We start from the raw sequence: 21,393 nt of genomic DNA on the forward strand, positions 1-21,393 counted from the left end.
TGCCCTTTTTTAGTAATAAAAATATAATTTTTAAAACAAACATGTAAACAGTATAGTGGTTTATATGAAAAGAAGTTCCAGAAAAAGGAACATGATATATAAGTATTCTTTGTTAAATTTTCATTTGAAGTTTCATATCATTGTATAGAAAATACTCTTGCTCTATTTGACAGTGTGGTTTAAGAAGCTTATATTTCTGTGGCAGATATATATATATATATATATATATATATATATATATATATGTATCTATCTATCTATCTATCTATCTATCTATCTATCTATATATATGTATATATATACCTATCTCCATTGTCATAACTCTCAGATATTTTGCAAGGGGACTTTAAAAAAATCCACAATCACTATTCTTATCAAAGAATGAAGGTTAGTTTTAATGACTATGTACATGAAGCATGCTATGATATTTTTTCTAATGTACAAAAGCACATATTTTTATCATACCTGTGACCCCAGGCCTAGTTATTATTAATAGTTTATTCATTGTTTTGTTTTGCGCATGCCTTTACTTATTGAAATAGGTATCAGACTCTTTGCATGAGCCAATATTAATTTCCCACCAGTGCGCCCACTTACTGCAGCCTTTCCCTTCCCCCATTTTCTGGATCTGAATATGAGACTTAATCTGATTTAAAGAATTGGTTCCATGAAAGTAATTGAGAGGAAGTCAGAATATATAGGAATGATAAAATATTTTAAATTGTGCAACTTTGATTATTTGGGGTGAGTCTTTCAGTTTTAAATGTTCTCTCCCCCTTTCCTATCTTTGAATCCCTATTGTAAAAACTAAAGGAATTGTTTGTTTATTTACTTATCAATTTATTCAATAAGTATGATCATTGCCTACATTTATATAGTATTTTACAGTTTACAGAATGCTTCACAGAAATCTTCATTTAGCCCAACAATGACACTGGGAGACCTACAGGAAAAATATTCATGTTCATAATGTTAATTGTTATTATAATGTCTCTTTATTCACTATCTAGTATATAACAGGCAGTTAGCTAGACACTTTGAGTCGTCATTATCTCAATTTACAAATAAGGAAATTGATGCTTGGGAGGTTGACCTTATTAAGATTATACGGACAATAGGTGGTGAAACCGGATTGCTAATCCTGATCTGTCTAGCCAAAAATTCATCCTTTCCTCACCGTGCCATGCCGCTACTGTATCAGATAAGAAACATAAAATGACTTGCCCAAACCACATAGCTAATAAATGACAGAACTTGCACTTACGATTCCTCAATTCACATATTGTGATGCCTAGAGTAAACATTTATTGAATGTTTACTACTGAGTACTTACTACTTACACAGAATTTGGTTTCTAGTCAGGGATACAGACATGTAAGTGAATGATTTCAGAACAATGTGCCAAGTGCTGTAATAGAAATATATACAGTTACTGTGAAACTGAAGACACTATTTAAAATGAATACATATCTATTTATTAAAAAGCATTTGGTATTTTAAATGTTAATAAGTGTCCTTTTTATTTGTCTTTTAGTACGAAGAACTGGAATACACCTCTTATATTTGATCTAAAAGAAGGAACTGTTAGTTTAATTCTGCAGGCAGAAAGGTAATTTGTTTATCTTGTTTGACTATTGAATTTGGGGTTGAAATATTTCAGATTGCAGTAAAACACTGTATAACGCATGTCATTTGCAGAATGGTATATTAGTCATTTGGAGTCAGTCTGTTTCTATTTATTTTATTTTATTTTATTTTATTTTATTTTATTTTATTATTTTTTAACGTTTATTTATTTTTGAGACAGAGAGACAGAGCATGAACAGGGGAGGGGCAGAGAGAGAGGGAGACACAGAATCTGAAATAGGCTGCAGGTTCTGAGCGGTCAGCACAGAGCCCAACGTGGGGCTCGAACTCACGGACCGTGAGATCATGACCTGAGCCGAAGTCGGACGCTTAACCAACCAAGCCACCCAGGTGCCCCTGTTTCTATTTATTTTAAAGAAGAGAAAGTAAAAGAATAAGCTGTTAGGTCAGTGGTTCTGAAACTTTTTGCTCTCAGAATTTCTCTACATTCTTAAAAAATTCTTGAGGGTTATATATAGGTTATATATATATATATATATATATATAAATTTATATATATAAATATATATATATATATATATATATATATATATATATTTCTGCCCATATATATATAAATATAAATTTATATATATATATTAGCATTTACTACACTAAAATTTTTAATTGAGAAATTTAAAAGGTGTTCATTTTTTTGAACACCTTTTGTTTTTTTAAAAAACAAGGTTTTTTGTTTTTTGTTTTTTTTTTTTTGTTTTGTTTTTTTTTTTTTTTATTTTTTAATATATGAAATTTACTGTCAAATTGGTTTCCATACAACACCCAGTGCTCATCCCAAAAGGTGCCCTCCTCAATACCCATCACCCACCCTGCCCTCCCTCCCACCCCCCATCAACCCTCAGTTTGTTCTCAGTTTTTAACAGTCTCTTATGCTTTGGCTCTCTCCCACTCTAACCTCTTTTTTTTTTTTTTTTTTTTTTCCTTCCCCTCCCCCATGGGTTTCTGTTATGTTTCTCAGGATCCACATAAGAGTGAAACCATATGGTATCTGTCTTTCTCTGTATGGCTTATTTCACTTAGCATCACACTCTCCAGTTCCATCCATGTTGCTACAAAAGGCCATATTTCATTTTTTCTCATTGCCACGTAGTATTCCATTGTGTATATAAACCACAATTTCTTTATCCATTCATCAGTTGATGGACATTTAGGCTCTTTCCATAATTTCCTATTGTTGAGAGTGCCGCTATAAACATTGGGGTACAGGTGCCCCTATGCATCAGTACTCCTGTATCCCTTGGATAAATTCCTAGCAGTGCTATTGCTGGGTCATAGGGTAGGTCTATTTTTAATTTTCTGAGGAACCTCCACACTGCTTTCCAGAGCGGCTGCACCAATTTGCATTCCCACCAACAGTGCAAGAGGGTTCCTGTTTCTCCACATCCTCTCCAGCATCTATAGTCTCCTGATTTCTTCATTTTGGCCACTCTGACTGGCGTGAGGTGGTATCTGAGTGTGGTTTTGATTTGTATTTCCCTGATAAGGAGCGACGTTGAACATCTTTTCATGTGCCTGTTGGCCATCCGGATGTCTTCTTTAGAGAAGTGTCTATTCATGTTTTCTGCCCATTTCTTCACTGGGTTATTTGTTTTTCGGGTGTGGAGTTTGATGAGCTCTTTATAGATTTTGGATACTAGCCCTTTGTCCGATGTGTCATTTGCAAATATCTTTTCCCATTCCGTTGGTTGCCTTTTAGTTTTGTTGGTTGTTTCCTTTGCTGTGCAGAAGCTTTTTATCTTCATAAGGTCCCAGTAATTCACTTTTGCTTTTAATTCCCTTGCCTTTGGGGATGTGCCGAGTAAGAGATTGCTACGGCTGAGGTCAGAGAGGTCTTTTCCTGCTTTCTCCTCTAAGGTTTTGATGGTTTCCTGTCTCACATTCAGGTCCTTTATCCATTTTGAGTTTATTTTTGTGAATGGTGTGAGAAAGTGGTCTAGTTTCAACCTTCTGCATGTTGCTGTCCAGTTCTCCCAGCACCATTTGTTAAAGAGACTGTCTTTTTTCCATTGGATGTTCTTTCCTGCTTTGTCAAAGATGAGTTGGCCATACGTTTGTAGGTCTAGTTCTGGGGTTTCTATTCTATTCCATTGGTCTATGTGTCTGTTTTTATGCCAATACCATGCTGTCTTGATGACGACAGCTTTGTAGTAGAGGCTAAAGTCTGGGATTGTGATGCCTCCTGCTTTGGTCTTCTTCTTCAAAATTACTTTGGCTATTCGGGGCCTTTTGTGGTTCCATATGAATTTTAGGATTGCTTGTTCTAGTTTCGAGAAGAATGCTGGTGCAATTTTGATTGGGATTGCATTGAATGTGTAGATAGCTTTGGGTAGTATTGACATTTTGACAATATTTATTCTTCCAATCCATGAGCAGGGAATGTCTTTCCATTTCTTTATATCTTCTTCAATTACCTGCATAAGCTTTCTATAGTTTTCAGCATACAGATCTTTTACATCTTTGGTTAGATTTATTCCTAGGTATTTTATGCTTCTTGGTGCAATTGTGAATGGGATCAGTTTCTTCATTTGTCTTTCTGTTGCTTCATTGTTAGTGTATAAGAATGCAACTGATTTCTGCACATTGATTTTGTATCCTGCAACTTTGCTGAATTCATGTATCAGTTCTAGCAGACTTTTGGTGGAGTCTATCGGATTTTCCATGTATAATATCATGTCATCTGCAAAAAGCGAAAGCTTGACTTCATCTTTGCCAATTTTGATGCCTTTGATTTCCTTTTGTTGTCTGATTGCTGATGCTAGAACTTCCAGCACTATATTAAACAGCAGCGGTGACAGTGGGCATCCCTGTCGTGTTCCTGATCTCAGGGAAAAAGCTCTCAGTTTTTCCCCGTTGAGGATGATGTTAGCTGTGGGCTTTTCATAAATGGCCTTTATGATCTTTAAGTATGTTCCTTCTATCCCGACTTTCTCAAGGGTTTTTATTAAGAAAGGGTGCTGGATTTTGTCAAAGGCCTTTTCTGCATCGATTGACAGGATCATATGGTTCTTCTCTTTTTTTTTGTTAATGTGATGTATCACGTTGATCGATTTGCGAATGTTGAACCAGCCCTGCATCCCAGGAATGAATCCCACTTGATCATGGTGAATAATTCTTTTTATATGCTGTTGAATTCGATTTGCTAGTATCTTATTAAGAATTTTTGCATCCATATTCATCAGGGATATTGGCCTGTAGTTCTCTTTTTTTACTGGGTCTCTGTCTGGTTTAGGAATCAAAGTAATACTGGCTTCATAGAATGAGTCTGGAAGTTTTCCTTCCCTTTCTATTTCTTGGAATAGCTTGAGAAGGATAGGTATTATCTCTGCTTTAAATGTCTGGTAGAACTCCCCTGGGAAGCCATCTGGTCCTGGACTCTTATTTGTTGGGAGATTTTTGATAACCGATTCAATTTCTTCGCTGGTTATGGGTCTGTTCAAGCTTTCTATTTCCTCCTGATTGAGTTTTGGAAGAGTGTGGGTGTTTAGAAATTTGTCCATTTCTTCCAGGTTGTCCAATTTGCTGGCATATAATTTTTCATAGTATTCCCTGATAATTGTTTGTATCTCTGAGGGATTGGTTGTAATCATTCCATTTTCATTCATGATTTTATCTATTTGGGTCATCTCCCTTTTCTTTTTGAGAAGCCTGGCTAGAGGTTTGTCAATTTTGTTTATTTTTTCAAAAAACCAACTCTTGGTTTCGTTGATCTGCTCTACCGTTTTTTTAGATTCTATATTGTTTATTTCTGCCCTGATCTTTATTATTTCTCTTCTTCTGCTGGGTTTAGGCTGCCTTTGCTGTTCTGCTTCTATTTCCTTTAGGTGTGCTGTTAGATTTTGTATTTGGGATTTTTCTTGTTTCTTGAGATAGGCCTGGATTGCAATGTATTTTCCTCTCAGGACTGCCTTCGCTGCATCCCAAAGCGTTTGGATTGTTGTATTTTCATTTTCGTTTGTTTCCATATATGTTTTAATTTCTTCTCTAATTGCCTGGTTGACCCACTCATTCGTTAGTAGGGTGTTCTTTAACCTCCATGCTTTTGGAGGTTTTCCAGACTTTTTCCTGTGGTTGATTTCAAGCTTCATAGCATTGTGGTCTGAAAGTATGCATGGTATAATTTCAATTCTTGTAAACTTATGAAGGGCTGTTTTGTGACCCAGTATATGATCTATCTTGGAGAATGTTCCATGTGCACTCGAGAAGAAAGTATATTCTGTTGCTTTGGGATGCAGAGTTCTAAATATATCTGTCAAGTCCATCTGATCCAATGTATCATTCAGGGCCCTTGTTTCTTTATTGACTGTGTGTCTAGATGATCTATCCATTTCTGTAAGTGGGGTGTTAAAGTCCCCTGCAATGACCACATTCTTATCAATAAGGTTGCTTATGTTTATGAGTAATTGTTTTATATATCTGGGGGCTCGGGTATTTGGCGCATAGACATTTATAATAGTTAGCTCTTCCTGGTGGATAGACCCTGTGATTATTATATAATGCCCTTCTTCATCTCTTGTTACAGCCTTTAATTTAAAGTCTAGTTTGTCTGATATAAGTATGGCTACTCCAGCTTTCTTTTGGCTTCCAGTAGCATGATAAATAGTTCTCCATCCCCTCACTCTCAATCTAAAGGTGTCCTCAGATCTAAAATGAGTCTCTTGTAGACAGCAAATAGATGGGTCTTGTTTTTTTATCCATTCTGATACCCTATGTCTTTTAGTTGGCGCATTTAATCCATTTACATTCAGTGTTATTATAGAAAGATACGGGTTTAGAGTCATTGTGATGTCTGTATGTTTTATGCTTGTAGTGATGTCTCTGGTACTTTGTCTCACAGGATCCCCCTTAGGATCTCTTGTAGGGCTGGTTTCGTGGTGACAAATTCCTTCAGTTTTTGTTTGTTTGGGAAGACCTTTATCTCTCCTTCTATTCTAAATGACAGACTTGCTGGATAAAGGATTCTCGGCTGCATATTTTTCCTGTTTAGCACACTGTAGATATCGTGCCAAGCCTTTCTGGCCTGCCAAGTTTCAAAGGAGAGATCAGTCACGAGTCTTATAGGTCTCCCTTTATATGTGAGGGCACGTTTATCCCTTGCTGCTTTCAGAATTTTCTCTTTATCCTTGTATTTTGCCAGTTTCACTATGATATGTCGTGCAGAAGATCGATTCAAGTTACGTCTGAAGGGAGTTCTCTGTGCCTCTTGGATTTCAATGCCTTTTTCCTTCCCCAGTTCAGGGAAGTTCTCAGCTATAATTTGTTCAAGTACCCCTTCAGCACCCTTCCCTCTCTCTTCCTCCTCTGGGATACCAATTATGCGTATATTATTTTTTTTTAGTGTATCACTTAGTTCTCTAATTTTCCCCTCATACTCCTGGATTTTTTTATCTCTCTTTCTTTCAGCTTCCTCTTTCTCCATAACTTTATCTTCTAGTTCACCTATTCTCTCCTCTGCCTCTTCAAGCCGAGCCATCGTGGATTCCATTTTGTTTTGCAATTCGTTTAAAGCGTTTTTCAACTCCTCGTGACTGTTCCTTAGTCCCTCGATCTTTGTGGCAAGAGATTCTCTGCTGTCCTGTATACTGTTTTCAAGTCCAGCGATTAATTTTATGACTATTATTCTAAATTCACTTTCTGTTATATTATTTAAATCCTTTTTGATCAGTTCATTAGCTGTTGTTATTTCCTGGAGGTTCTTCTGAGGGGAATTCTTCCGTTTGGTCATTTTGGAGAGTCCCTGGCGTGGTGAGGACCTGCAGTGCACTTCCCCTGTGCTGTGGTGTATAACTGGAGTTAGTGGGCGGGGCCGCAGTCCGACCCGATGTCTGCCCCCAGCCCACTGCTGGGGCCACAGTCAGACTGGTGTGTGCCTTCTCTTCCCCTCTCCTAGGGGCGGGATTCACTGTGGGGTGGCGTGTCCCGTCTGGGCTACTCGCACACTGCCAGGCTTGTGTTGCTGGGGATCTGGCGTATTAGCTGGGGTGGGTAGGCAAGGTCCACGGGGGCTGGAGGGGCAGGCTTAGCTCGCTTCTCCTTAGGTGATCCACTTCAGGAGGAGCCCTGTGGCAGCGGGAGGGAGTCAGATCCGCTGCCGGAGGTTTGGCTCCGCAGAAGCACAGAGTTGGGTGTTTGCGCGGAGCGAGCAAGTTCCCTGGCAGGAACTGGTTCCCTTTGGGATTTTGGCTGGGGGATGGGCGGGGGAGATGGCGCTGGCGCCTTTGTTCCCCGCCAAGCTGAGCTCTGCCGTCCGGGGGCTCAGCAGCTCTCCCTCCCTTTGTCCTCCAGCCTTCCCGCTTTCCGAGCAGAGCTGTTAACTTCTGACCTCCCAGACGCTAAGTCGCGCTTGCTGTCGGAACACAGTCCGTCCGGCCCCTCCGCTTTTGCCAGCCAGACTCGGGGGCTCTGCTTGGCCGGCGAGCCGCCCCTCCGCCCCGGCTCCCTCCCGCCAGTCCGTGGAGCGCGCACCGCCTCGCCGCCCTTCCTACCCTCTTCCGTGGGCCTCTGGTCTGCGCTTGACTCCGGAGACTCCCTTCTGCTAATCCTCTGGCGGTTTTCTGTGTTCTTTAGGCAGGTGTAGGTGGAATCTAAGTGATCGGCAGGACGCGCTGTGAGCCCCGCGTCCTCCTACGCCGCCATCTTCCGGAACCTCCAAAACAAGGTTTTAAAAAAAAAGGTTTTAAAAAAACCTTTTGTTTTTTAAAGTTTATTTATTTATTTTGAGAGAGAGAGAACAGAGTGAGGGCAGAGAGAGAGAAGAGAGAATCCCAATCAGGCTCCGCACTGCCAGTGCAGACCCAACACGGGACTCAAACTCACAAACAGTGATACCATGACCTGAGCCAAAATCAAGTCAGATGCTTAGCTGACTGAGCTATCCAGGTGCCCCTTTGTTCTTGTTTTTGGTTTTAAATATTGGTTGAAACACATTGATTTTATGAGCCACTACTAGGCTGTGACCTGAAGTTTCAAAAATAATATTCTTTACCCACACTTTCAGTGTATACAGGACTATAGAACACCGGGCCAACAAACTAGAGTAAGGTTGAAATAGCTATGGCTCAAGAACCCACACTTTTTCGTGAAAACTGTCATCAATCAAGTACAGTGATATCCTACTGAACCATCAGTTTTAGAAAGCTACAATCCAATGAAACCTGGAATAAAGTTTGAAAATAGAATCAACAATTACCTAATATAGCTACCTGTGAAATCTTTGCACTAAAACCGTGTACTTTATTCCTTATTCCTTTACTCACCACCTAGGCAGTCTCTTAATAGTGTTGTTATCAGGTTTTCTAGCCCATGGCCTTTTATAAATAGCAAACCAGAAGGGGAATGCTCGTAGGCTGTTAGAGGCTGGCACAAGGACAAGAAGAAAAGTGACTGCCTGGCAAACAGCATAGAGAAAACTAAAAGCACAGAACTGTATAGCTGAATAGCTTCATTATTCTGATGCATGAACAGATTCTCCTGTATACCAAAGCTGTCAGTTAAATAGTTACTGAAGAGTATGGTCATCATATTGATGACCTTGAGTGATCAAGAAAATTGTGTCAAATTTTGTACCATCTGTTTAATGAAATTGAAATATATTTCTTTATTTAGTTATATCATAAACTTTTAATATGAAAAAGACATCTTTGCCACTTAAAAAGGTAAGATTTCAGCTATCTAAAACACCATATTTCTGAAATTATTTTTATTCAAATAGTTCCAAATTTATTCATTTACACATTACTTATAAGTGTATTTATTGAATATGCTCTTAGTAAAGGCATTTGTTAATGGCATAACTAATTAGGCAGTTAAAGAATAATTTCCTTACCACCTATTGGCTTGTCTTATTTCTGTACTGAGAAAACTTTGCTCCTTGAAAACTGTTTACTCACAAGGAGGTTAAAAACTTATAGTGTTTTATTCAGGATAGAAAAAGGTTTTAGTATTGAAACAAAGAAAGAATTTATACTAATATGATGTATCATTTGTCAACATTAGCAAATATTGTTTTCATACACTAATGGGTAAGGGCCAAGCCTTCAATCAAATAAACTACATACCAGTTCTCAAGTATTAATTTAATTAAAATGTATATATTTGTTCCATGGCAAGAAAGAACAATGAGCAATTCCTGGATCAAGAAATAGTTCTGAATCAAGGATATTAAATTTTTGAACTTAAGATCTTAAGAAGTAATATTGTGTTCAGCATTGAGGAAACAGGCATTCCAATATAGCAATGGTATGATTGTAAATTATTACAGCCTTTCAAAGGGCAGTTTAACAATAAAGATTAAAATTTTCTAAGTAGGAGTGCCTGGGTGGCTCAGTCAGTTGAGCGTCTGACTTGATTTTGGTCATGAGCTCAGGTCATGATCTCATGGTTTGTGGGTTCAAGCCTCGTGTAGGGCTCTGGACTGACATATGGAGCTTGCTTGGGATTCTCTCTCTCTGTCTTTCTCTCTCTTTGCCCCTTCCCCATTCACGTGTGCGTGCTCTCTCTCTCAAAATAAAACATTTTATAAAAAAATAAATAAAATTGTTTAAGTATATGCCCTTTCATCCAATTATTACATTTCTAGAAGTTATACTAAGGAAATAAGGTAGACATACAGAGATGTGTATACACTAGGCATTCTTTAAAACAGTGAATAATTTAGGGGCACCTGGGTGACTCAGTCGGTTAGGCGTTGAACTTCGGCTCAGGTCATGATCTCATGGTTCGTGAGTTCAAGCCCTGGGTAGGACTCTGTGCCGACAGCACAGAGCCTGGGGCCTGCTTCGAGTTCTGTGTCTCCCTCTCTCTCAGCCCCTCCCCTGCTCACATTCTGTCTCTTGTGAAAATGAACATCACAAAATAAAAACAAAAAAAATACAGTGAATAATTTGAAATAAAATAAATGTGTATCAGGACTGAGTTAATAGGGGTGCCTTGGTGGCTCAGTCGGTTAAACGCCCAACTCTTGATTTCTGCTCAGGTCATGATCTCATGGTTTGTGAGATCAAGCCCTACATCAGGCAGACAGCATGGAGCCTGCCTAAGATTCTCTTTCTCCCTCTCTCAGCCCCTCCCTTGCCCTCTCTCTCTTTCTTAAAATACATGAATAAACATTTAAAAAATTTTAAAAAGCAATGACTTAATAAAATGAAATTATAATATACCCATACTTTGCCATAAGTTATCTCTTTAGAGATAGAATTGCAAGAGATCTTTTGCTTTCTCTTTGTTGTTTGAATTGTTTTTTGCAATGTTCATAAATTTTCAAAGGAAAAAAATTTGATTTAGATTTTTCCAAAGAATACACTATTCTCTCATATAAAAATGAAAATAGAGTAAGCTTCTATTTGAGAATGTATTTTTATTCTTTTTTTTTTAGACATTTTCTTCTTGTAGATGGTGGTGGTATCTATTTATATTCTTATGAAGGCCGGTTCATTTCTTCTCCAAAATTTCCTGGAATGAGAACAGATATTCTGAATGCACAGACTGTATCTCTGAGTAATGATACCATAGCAATAAAAGACAAAGCTGATGAAAAAAGTAAGTGTATTTCTATAATTTTCCATGTCACATTTCCATGAAATTTGTTAACACTGTAAAATTTCCTTTCTTTTATTTTCTCATCTATCAATATATTCACTTTATATGAAAGAATTATGAACTTCCTATTTGTCGTAAGCATAAATTAATTAAAGAACTAAAGTTGACATATTATACCCAATTGATAGAACAGATAAGTACTGTCACAACATCAAAGCTTATTGGTAAGTAATAAATCTTTATATATTTAGTAGTTGTTGGTAGAGAGTTTGAGTTCATGATTGTGACTCCTAAAAATGTCTTGTTACTTTTTAAGTTTTGTGATCTTTTAAAATGTTCCTTTTCCTTCATTTGGTAACAGTAAATACAGTAAATATTGTGTTTCATTGTGCTATGTATTTTGCTTATATGTATGTATATTTTTATAAATATTTTTATATTTATATATATTTTGAATTAATTAAATAGAATAAAGTTATGAATTTAAAATTTTCATATAAAAATATAGATTCCATTAGTATTTATAAAAAAATATAAATATGTCAGATGTTTTAGAATTCCATAGTAGAGTGACACGATTTTTTTAGGGCATTGCTCTATCTCAATGACATTTATCCAACAGATACTGAGTACTTGCTATGTCCAGGTATTTTTCTAGAAGTTGAAGATACAACAGTGAATAAGACACACAAATAAACATACAAATTATAATAAGTAGTCAGCTAATGATATGTGCTGTGAAGAAAATGCAAGGTAACGGAATAGAGCATGCTGGAGGTGAGGTAAGGGAATGACTATAGGACAAGCAAGTGCAAAGGTTCTGAGGTGGGGATGATTGGCATGTAAAAGGAACTGCTAGAAGTCCATGAGACTAGGTCAACATGAGCTAGGCAGAGAGTGGGAGGAGAGGACAGAAAGATAGATAAGCAGGAACCAGATCATATAAAGACTTGGCCATGGTAGGGATGTTGGATGAGAGAAAGAGAAGAGGCACGCATTTTTGTCCTGGATGAATGAGATGGAAGATGGAGAAGGAGGAAGTTTAGAGGAGGTCCACAAACCGAATTATATTTTGGTCATGGTAAGTTTGAATGCTTCTCAGACATTCAAGCAGGAATGGAGGGTAAACAGTAGGATAGACAAGCCTAGGACTCAGGAGAGAGTTGGGGACTAGAGATACAAATTTGGGAGTCACTGGTATACAGATGCTGCCATGGCACTGAAAGAAATCATCCAAGAAGTAAGTATAGGCAGAGAAAGGACCAAAGACTGAGCACATCAATATTTAGAGATGGATGAGAGGAAGCAGAGCCAGTGAGGTAAGAGTAAGAGTGAGTTATTCCCAAAGCCTAGTGGAAAAAACATTAAATAATTGTTTTTCTCTCTTGGTACATATTGCCAAATGTTGTTTATCACTGTGACATGTTACAAAAAAAATCTGACGTGATGGTTAATTTTGTTAGTTTATGCTGTGGAAACCTTAATCCAGGAGCTAAGAAACTCCGGCTTTTTAATTTTCAGTACTTTCAGATCCCATGCCTTCTCATACTGGTAGAAATATAATTCTCCTAAACAGAGTTTGTGTCTTCATGCCTTAGACCTTCTCTGAGAGAGGACATTTGGTGATTGTTTTATTTTTGAAGGACTTCCTTTCTGGCTAAAAAAGAGAATCAAGTAAGATAGTATCTAGATAGCAGACACATTTACGATGACTGAGTAATTGTTAATAACTTGGAGGTCAGATTTTTTTCTTCAGTAAACTTAAATTTGAAAATCCCAGTGATCATTGAGTTGTCTGTACTTTTCTTGTTCAACACTGCATATTTTAGATAGAAGCTGTAATAAGGAACTTATATTTACAACTGAATATACCTTATTCTGAATTTTATTTATTTATTTATTTATTTATTTTATTTAGAGGAGAGAAAGCACGAGCAGCATGAGCAGGGGAGGGGCAGAGAGAGAGGGGAGAGAGAGAATCCCAAGCAGGCTCCATGATGTCAGTGCAGAGCTCACACTCACCAACTGTGAGATCATGACCTGAGCTGAAATCAAGAGTCCGAGACTTCACCAACTGAGCCACCCAGACATCCCTATTCTGAATTTGTCTATATTTAATTCATATCTGAAACATATTTCATTACTCTTTAATACTTTGATAATTCATAGCACTTTAGAGCTAGAAAGAATTATCAACATTTTCAGAAATATGGATTATTTGCCAATAAATTATCTGTTTTACTTACATAAATTTTGATTGTTGAGGAAGATAATCATGCAATTCTGTTTGGCTGTAAACAGAAAATCAAAAAGACCAAAATAAAATTATTATTGTAAACTGATGTAAAATGAGTAGGAAAATATTTTCCTTATGTTTCTTTTAAAAGAAGCTAGTATTCATTGATGGTTAAATAGAAGCATGTGCTAATTATAGAAAGCACAAGTGAAGTACCTAGAATCTTTAACCTATGAAATTTTCCTTCAAGGGGGGCCATTCACATACAAAAACAGTGCTTCCTTCCTAATTTGGGAGCTCCTTTATAAGCAGGATTCTTGGACCAAGTACAGTATTCTACCACTTTGGGTGATTGATTAAGTAGTGGAGATACTACTGCTTTTGACTTCCTTCTCCTCAAACACTTGCACAGATAGGCTATGATATTAGTCTGGATGACTCTTTGAAACAAATGTCTGGATAAGGGGAGAGTAGAAGTTAGAGAGCAGTTACTTATGTTTAGAAGCAACTCTTTCAGCCCCCAACTCCTTAGTTGTTCTATCTACCAGTTTCTGCTACATACTAACACTAAAATACAGGTCTAGCCTCCCTTAGATCAGGGCCACCTACAGTTGTGGAAAGAAGTATGCAAGTCCATCCATATACCTCTGTCTCTTTGTAATATGTGCAGTCATCAAAGGATAGAATGCTTTTATTTTTAAGAAGTTACTAGTTTGTATAGCTATGAAAAGAAAATGGGTTTAGCAAAGCCCAAAGCATTTTTTTATTGGAAGCCAAAATGTAAAAATTTTTGTTGCCATGCTTAATTAAAAATTCTGTTATTGTATTTTTCTTTTTAACTTTTCTGAGCAAAGTTGGCAATTTTAAAACATAACTTATTGTTACAAAATTATTTCCTCTGTGAATATAGCCAGTGACCTCAAACTCAACATTCCTAAGATTTACTAACAGCTAATAATATACTATAAGTGTGACCTCTGGAATTTACCTATCATGTCATACCTATTTTGGCATTTTTATGATCTGTATAACTTGTTCAATTCTTTGGCTGACTACTCATACCACTGTCGTTTCATGCCATTTCTGTCTGTTCATTTTTGTAAACTTTTTGCATGTTTGATCATATGAAATTGCTCCATTGGGGATGAATCTTGGATTGGAGTAATTTGGAGATCAAAGAGAATCACCAAAACACTCCCAACAATCTTCCCCTCACCCCCTGAAAATCTTTTTAAAAGAGAAAAGAACACTTTTCTTTGTACCACTGTCATTTTTGAGATTAGAAGAAGCCTTTGGTGAAACAAAGGAGGGGGCAGAGGCAGAATTTGCTCTTGGCTGCTTCAATACAACATCTATAATTTTTACAACTTGACCTACTTCAAGTTGTAAAGCTAAGGTTGGAAATAGAGAACTTTGAATTATCATTATTTATATAATGATTGATGTCATGAAAGTAGATGAAATCAGGGAAAATATGTGCTGTGAAAAGGTGACTTAAAACAAAAGCTTAGAAGAAAGGGTCACCAGATAAGGAGGAGTTAGCAAAAGAGAATGAGGGGTGGTCCAAAATAGGAGAGGGTCAGGAGAAAACAGTGTTATATGTAGCCTGCATAAGAGTTTCAAGAAAGAGGATGGTCAGGAGCACCCAATGCTGCTGGGAGGTAAAGACTAAAAGTAGACTCTTGAAAACTGAAAATAGACTCTTTGATTGGGAAACATAGGGGTCATTGGTGATCCATGCAAGAGCCTTTGCATCATGTAGTAAGGTAGAACAGCAAATAGTAATAAGTTGAACAGTGGATAGGGGTTGTAAAAGCTGAAATGCCTATTGTTTCAAGAAGTCTAGCATTAAGAGAGGCAAGGAATTAACAGATTATTCAAGAGTAGGGAAGATTTTTTTTTTTTTTGAATGAAGGTAACTTTGAAGTGTTTGTAGTGCTCAAAATGAATCAGGCAAAAAGGTGCAGGTAAAGGTCCAGGAGAAAATGGGGATGGTTGATAGAGTAATATCTTAGAGAAAGCTGGGCAGGTAGAATGACAATGTATAGGTGAAGAATGTGGTAGAGGTAGAGGAGTATGGGTACCAAATACCCATTCACCTGAAATCAGAGCATGTGAAGTAAGGACCAGGGCTAAGTAGCTTTGGAGATAAATTGGAGGGAAATTGAGCTGTTACAGCCTACCGAAGGTTTCATTTTTATATAGCGGAATTTTAAAATTTACATGATCTCATTGAATATTTTGTGGTTTCCAAACAAATGTTTTGTCTGTCTTAAAACCAACTCTTGATAATCTATGGAAAATATTTAATTTCAAAATATCTGCTCCATTTCAATAAGGGAGTTATTTCCCTCAGCTATCAGTTAGGAAGAGAAATCATTGTTAACAGCTGTCAAAAAGAAAAATTAGAATTAATGCTATAATAATGGTGATCCAATTAAAAAGTAATTATTTTATGGACTGCATCTTATTTGCATGTATTCTTTTTCCTAATGTAACTCTAAAAATCAATGGGCTTGCTGGGGATATGGAAAAGATAGTTCTGGAAACTTCCCTCAGGAGTTCAGGGAAATTCTCAGACTGAAAGCTAGCTGAGCTCTCAAATTGTTTCTGACAAATGTGGTTTCTTTAAGAGATTTCTCCAACCCTGGATACAAAGATTTGGGGTAGGGGCCATGGCTGGCTCTATTGATAGAGCACACAACTCTTGATCTCACCCATGTTAGGCATAGAGCCTACTTTAAAAAATAAAAACAAAATTCTGATCGAAACCAAACATTCTGGTACTGTGGAACTGTGAATTGAATATTCTGTGGTAAGGCCATGAATTTTAATTTGTAAAATAATATTGATCACTTACAGAGATTCTCGATTGTTGGTAGTCCATCTGTTTTTTACCCCAATGGAGTGTACTGCAATTAAATTGTGATGCTAAGGGAAGAGTCCTCAACAAGATTGCCTTGACTTCAGATGTCAGCTGCAAGTCTTGGTGCATCCCCAGACCACCTTTACTTCTAACCAATTGGCTGCGTATACAAGGGCTCCCATGACTCTCTCAGCTTCAATAATTTGTTAGAATGACTCAACTCAGGAAGTTTCTATATCTATGATTACAGTTTTGTTATAAAAGATACACATAGTGAGATGTCTAGGAGCTTCTATGCCCTCTTTTCATGAAATTAAAGTGGTCACCCTCCCAGCACATCCATATATTCATCAACCAGGAAGCTTCAGTGAACTTTGGTGTCCAGAGTTTTTTTGTTTTGTTTTGTTTTATTACATGACTAATTAGGCACAATTACAAAAATCACTGGCCATGTGATTGAACTCAGTCTTCATTCCAGAGGTCAGGGTTAGGGGGAGAGCTGAACATCCCAATCCCCTACTCACGTGCTTGGTCTCTCTGGTCACCAGCCCCTATCCTGAAGCTATCTTAGGGGCCCACTGAAAGTCACCTCATTAGTGTAACAGTGACACTCCCATCATTCAGGAAATTCCAAGGGTTTTGTGTCCATTAACTCGGGACAAAGACCAAACAAATTATTTCTTACACCACAGGCCACTCCTGGTCTTTGACCATAGATCCCTTATAGCAAAAGGATCATTCTCAAAAATAGTACCTGTATGAATATGCCTAAAATTTGGAGGAGTCAGTGTGGACTAGGGATAGGAGGCATTTATTTATTTATTTATTTATTTATGTATTCATTCATTCATTCATTTTATTTAATTTATGTTTATTTATTTATTTTGAGAGAGAGAGAGAGAGAGAGAGGGAACACAAGTGCAGAAAAGGAAGAGAGGGAGAGAGAATCCCAAGCAGGCTCTGTACCATTAGTGCAAAGGCCAACACAGGGCTCGAACACACAAACAGTGAGATCATAACCTGAGCCAAAGTTGGACACTTAACCAACTGAGCCAGTCAGGGGCCTTGGGATAGGAGACTTTTAACTCAGATATTTCCAATACATTTGTCCATCAATATCAATATTACAATCTTACCAACAATGACAGTGCTATACTGTATTGAAAATGAGTGAAAAGACACTGGTACTTTACCAGAGTCACTCTAGTCACTAATAATTAGTCCAATCCATCATGACATTATATAACTAAAATGTCTTCCAAGGCAAAGCTACTCAGGTATATAGAATTACATTCAGTCTTGTCAGGTTGCAATAGCAGGTGGGGTCTCAGCAATATATAGCTTCACTTTTTCTTTTTTCTTTATTCAAGTATAATTAACATACAGTGTTATATTAGTTTCAAGTATACAATATAATGACTCAGTAATTCAATTCATTAGCCAGTGCTCATCATGATAAGCGTACCCTTAAGCCTCTTCACCTATTTCACCCATCCCCCTACCCACTTCCCCTCTGGTAACCACCAGTTTGTTCTCTATATTTGAGTGGTTTTTTGTTTGTCTCTTTTTTTCTTTGTTTTTTAAATTACATATGAATGAAATCATGTGGTATTTGTCCTTCTCTGACTGACTTATTTCACTTAACATTATATACTCTTGATCCATCCATGTTGTTGTAAATGTCAAGATTTTATTTTTTTTAATGGTTGAGTAACATTACATTATATATCTGTGTATCTATCTATCTATCTATCTATCTATCTTCATCTCACATCTTTTTTATCCATTCATCTATGGGTGAACACTTGGGTTGCTTCCATATCCTGACTATTATAAATAAGGCTGCAGTGAACACAGGGATGCATATATCTTTTTGAATTAGTGTTTATGAAAACATAAACACTTTGGGTAAATACCCAGTACTGGAATTACTGGATCATATGGTAATTATATTTTTAATTTTTTGAGCAACTTCCATACTGTTTTCCGTAGAGGCTGCACCAGTTGGTATTCCCACCAACAGTGCATGAAGAGTCCTTTTTCTCCATACCCTCACCAGCACTTGTTGTTTCGTGTGTGTGTGTGTGTGTGTGTGTGTGTGTGTAGCCATTTTGAAAGGTATAAGATGATATCTTGTTTTGATTTGCATTTCCCTGATGATTAGTGATGTTAAGCATCTTTCATGTGTCTATTGGCCATCTGTATGTCTTCTTTAGAAAAATGTCTGGTTATTTCCTCTGCCCATTTTTAAATGAATTATCTTGGGGGGGGTGTTAAGTTGTATAAATTCTTTATGTATTTTGAAAATTAACCCCTTATTGGATACAGAATTTGCAAATATCTTCTATTTATTCATTAGGTTGTCTCTTTGTTTTGTTGGTGGTTTCCTTCACCGTGCAAAAGCTTTTTATTTTGTTGTAGTCTCAATAGTATAATTTTGCTTTTGTTTCTCTTGCCAGAGGAGACATATCTAGAAAAATGTTTCTATGAATGATGTCAAAGAAATTACTGCCTATGTTTTCTTCTAGGAATTTAATGGTTTCAGGTCTCACATTTAGGTCTTTAACCCATTTTGGGTGTATTTTTGTGCATGATGTAAGAAAGTGGTTTTATTCTTTTGCATGTAGCTAGTGTCCAGTTTTCCCAACACTATTTATTAAAGAGACTATTTTTCCCATTGTACATTCTTGCCTCGTTTGTTATATATTAATTAACCATAAAAGTATAGGCTTGTTTCTGAACTCTGTTGATCCATTGATCTCTGTGTCTGTTTTTGTGCCAGTACCATATTGTTTTGATTGCTACAGCTTTGTAGTATATCTTCAAATCTGGGATTGTGATACCTCCAGTTTTTTTTTTTCTTTCTCAAGATTGTTTTGGCTATTTGGGGTATTTTGTGGTTTCATACAAATTTTAGGATTTTTTGTTCTAGTTCTGTTGAAAATGCTATTGGTATTTTGATAGAGATTGCATTAGATCTGTATATTGCTTTGGGTAGAATGGACAGTTTAACAATATTTGTTCTTCCAAACAATGAGTGGGGAATATCTTTCTTCAATTTCTTTCATTAATGTTTTATAGTTTTCAGAGTACAGGTCTTTCACCTCCTTGCTTAAGTTTATTCCTATTATTTTACTATTTTTGATTCAAATGTAAGTGGGACTGCTATCTTAATTTCTCTTTCTGCTACTCCATTATTAGTGTATAGAAATACAACAGAGTCCTGCATATTTTTGTATCCTGCAGCTTTCCTGAATTCATTTATCAGTTCTACTAGTTTTTTGGTGAAGTCTTTAGGGTTTTCTATACAGAATCATGTCATTTACAAATAGTGAAAGTTTTACTTCTTCCTTACCAATATGGATGCCTTTTGTTTATTTTTCTTATCTGTTACTGCAGCTAGGACTTTCAGTACTATGTTGAATAAAACTGGTGAGAGTGGACATCCTTGCCTTCTTCCTGATCCTCGAAGGAAAGATTCCAAATTCATTCATTCTACAAGGCTAGAATTACCCTGATACCAAAAACAGATAAAGACACTACAAAAAATAAAAGTATAGAACCTTGATGAAAGAAATTGAAGGTGACATAAATAAATGGAAAGATATTTTCTCTTGTGTTTTTTGGAATAGTTATAGAAGAATAGGTATTAACTCTTCTTAAATGTTTGGTAGAATTCACCTGTGAAGCCATCTGGTCCTGGACTTTTGTTTTTTGGGAGCTTTTTGACTTTTGATTCAAGTTCATGGCTATTAATCAGTCTGTTCAAGTTTTCTATGTTTTTCCTGCTTCTGTTTGGAAAAGTTATTTGTTTCTAGGAATTTATTCATTTCTTCTAGGTTGTCTAATTTTTGACATATAATTTTTAATATTCTCTTATAATCCTTTGTATTTTGGTAGTGTAAGTTGTTATTTCTCTTTTCATTTCTGATCTGATTCATTTGTTGATCTTATCAAAGAACCAGCTCCTGGTTTCAATGATCTGTTCTATTGTGTTTTTTAGTGTCTATGATATATATATATATATATATATATATATATATATATATATATATACACACATACATATATATATATATAGAGAGAGAGAGAGGGAGAGAGAGAGGGAGGGAGAGAGAGAGAGAGAGAGAGAGAGAGAGAGAGAGACTGCTTAATGGGTATAGAGTTCCAGGGTTTAAAAACTTTTTTTTTTTTTAGTAATCTCTATACCAAATGTGGGGCTCGAATTTATAACCCTGAGATCAAGAGTTGCATGCTCTACTAATTGAGCCAGACAGGTGCCCCTCTGCTTTAATCTTTATTATTTCCTTTCTTCTACTGGCTTTGGGCTTTGTTGTTCTTTTTCTAGCTTCTTTAGATGTAAGGTTAGGTTGCTTGAGTTTTTATTTATTTATTTTTTGCTTCTTGAGATATGTGTATATTGCTATAATCTTCCCTCTGAGAATAGCTTTTGCTGCATCCCAAAGATTTTTGACTATTATGGTTTCATTTGTCTCCATGTATTTTTTTTTAATTTTCTCTTTGACTTCTTGGTTGACCCATTCATTATTTACTAGCATATTATTTAACCTCCATGTATTTGTGTCCTGATTTTTTTCTTCTGATTGATTTCTAGTTTTATACCATGTGGTTGGAAAAGATGCATAATATTTCATTCCTTTTAATTTGTTGAGACTTGTTTTGTGGCTTAACATGTGATCTATTCTGGAGAATGTTCCATGTGCACTTGAAAAGAATGAGTATTCCACTGTTTTGGGATGGAATCTTCTGAATATATCTGTTAGAGTCATCTGGTTCAATATGTCATTCAGAGCTACTGTTACCTTATTGATTTTCTGGCTGGATGATCTATCCATTAATGTAAGTGAGGTGTTAAAGTCCCCTACTATTATTGTGTTACCATAGATTTCTTCCTTTGTCTGTTAACAGGTGCTTTATGTATATGGGTGTTTCCACGTTGGGTGCATAAATATTTACAAATGTTATATCTTCTTGTTTGATTGTTCCCTTTATCATTATGTAGTATCCTCTTTGTCTCTTGTTAAAGTCTTTTTTTAAAGTCTATTTTGTTTGATATAAGTATTCTACCCCAGCTTTCTTTTTGCTTCCA

General features: G+C 36.5%; 1 protein-coding gene across 7 annotated transcripts in view; it reads left to right on the forward strand.

Annotated features, from left to right (window-relative positions):
- The window catches only part of IFT80 (intraflagellar transport 80), a 146,876-nt gene that overhangs the window by 99,709 nt on the left and 25,774 nt on the right, over nucleotides 1-21,393 (forward strand). For all 7 annotated transcript variants that reach the window (XM_042956126.1, XM_042956128.1, XM_042956123.1 and 4 more), the window contains 2 exons: nucleotides 1,535-1,609; nucleotides 11,018-11,181. In XM_042956126.1, coding sequence (XP_042812060.1) covers nucleotides 1,535-1,609; nucleotides 11,018-11,181 — 239 coding nt within the window. The remainder of the gene's footprint in view (nucleotides 1-1,534; nucleotides 1,610-11,017; nucleotides 11,182-21,393) is intronic.

This window comes from Panthera leo, chromosome C2, assembly GCF_018350215.1.
Source record: "Panthera leo isolate Ple1 chromosome C2, P.leo_Ple1_pat1.1, whole genome shotgun sequence".
In the NCBI taxonomy this organism is placed as follows: domain Eukaryota; kingdom Metazoa; phylum Chordata; class Mammalia; order Carnivora; family Felidae; genus Panthera; species Panthera leo.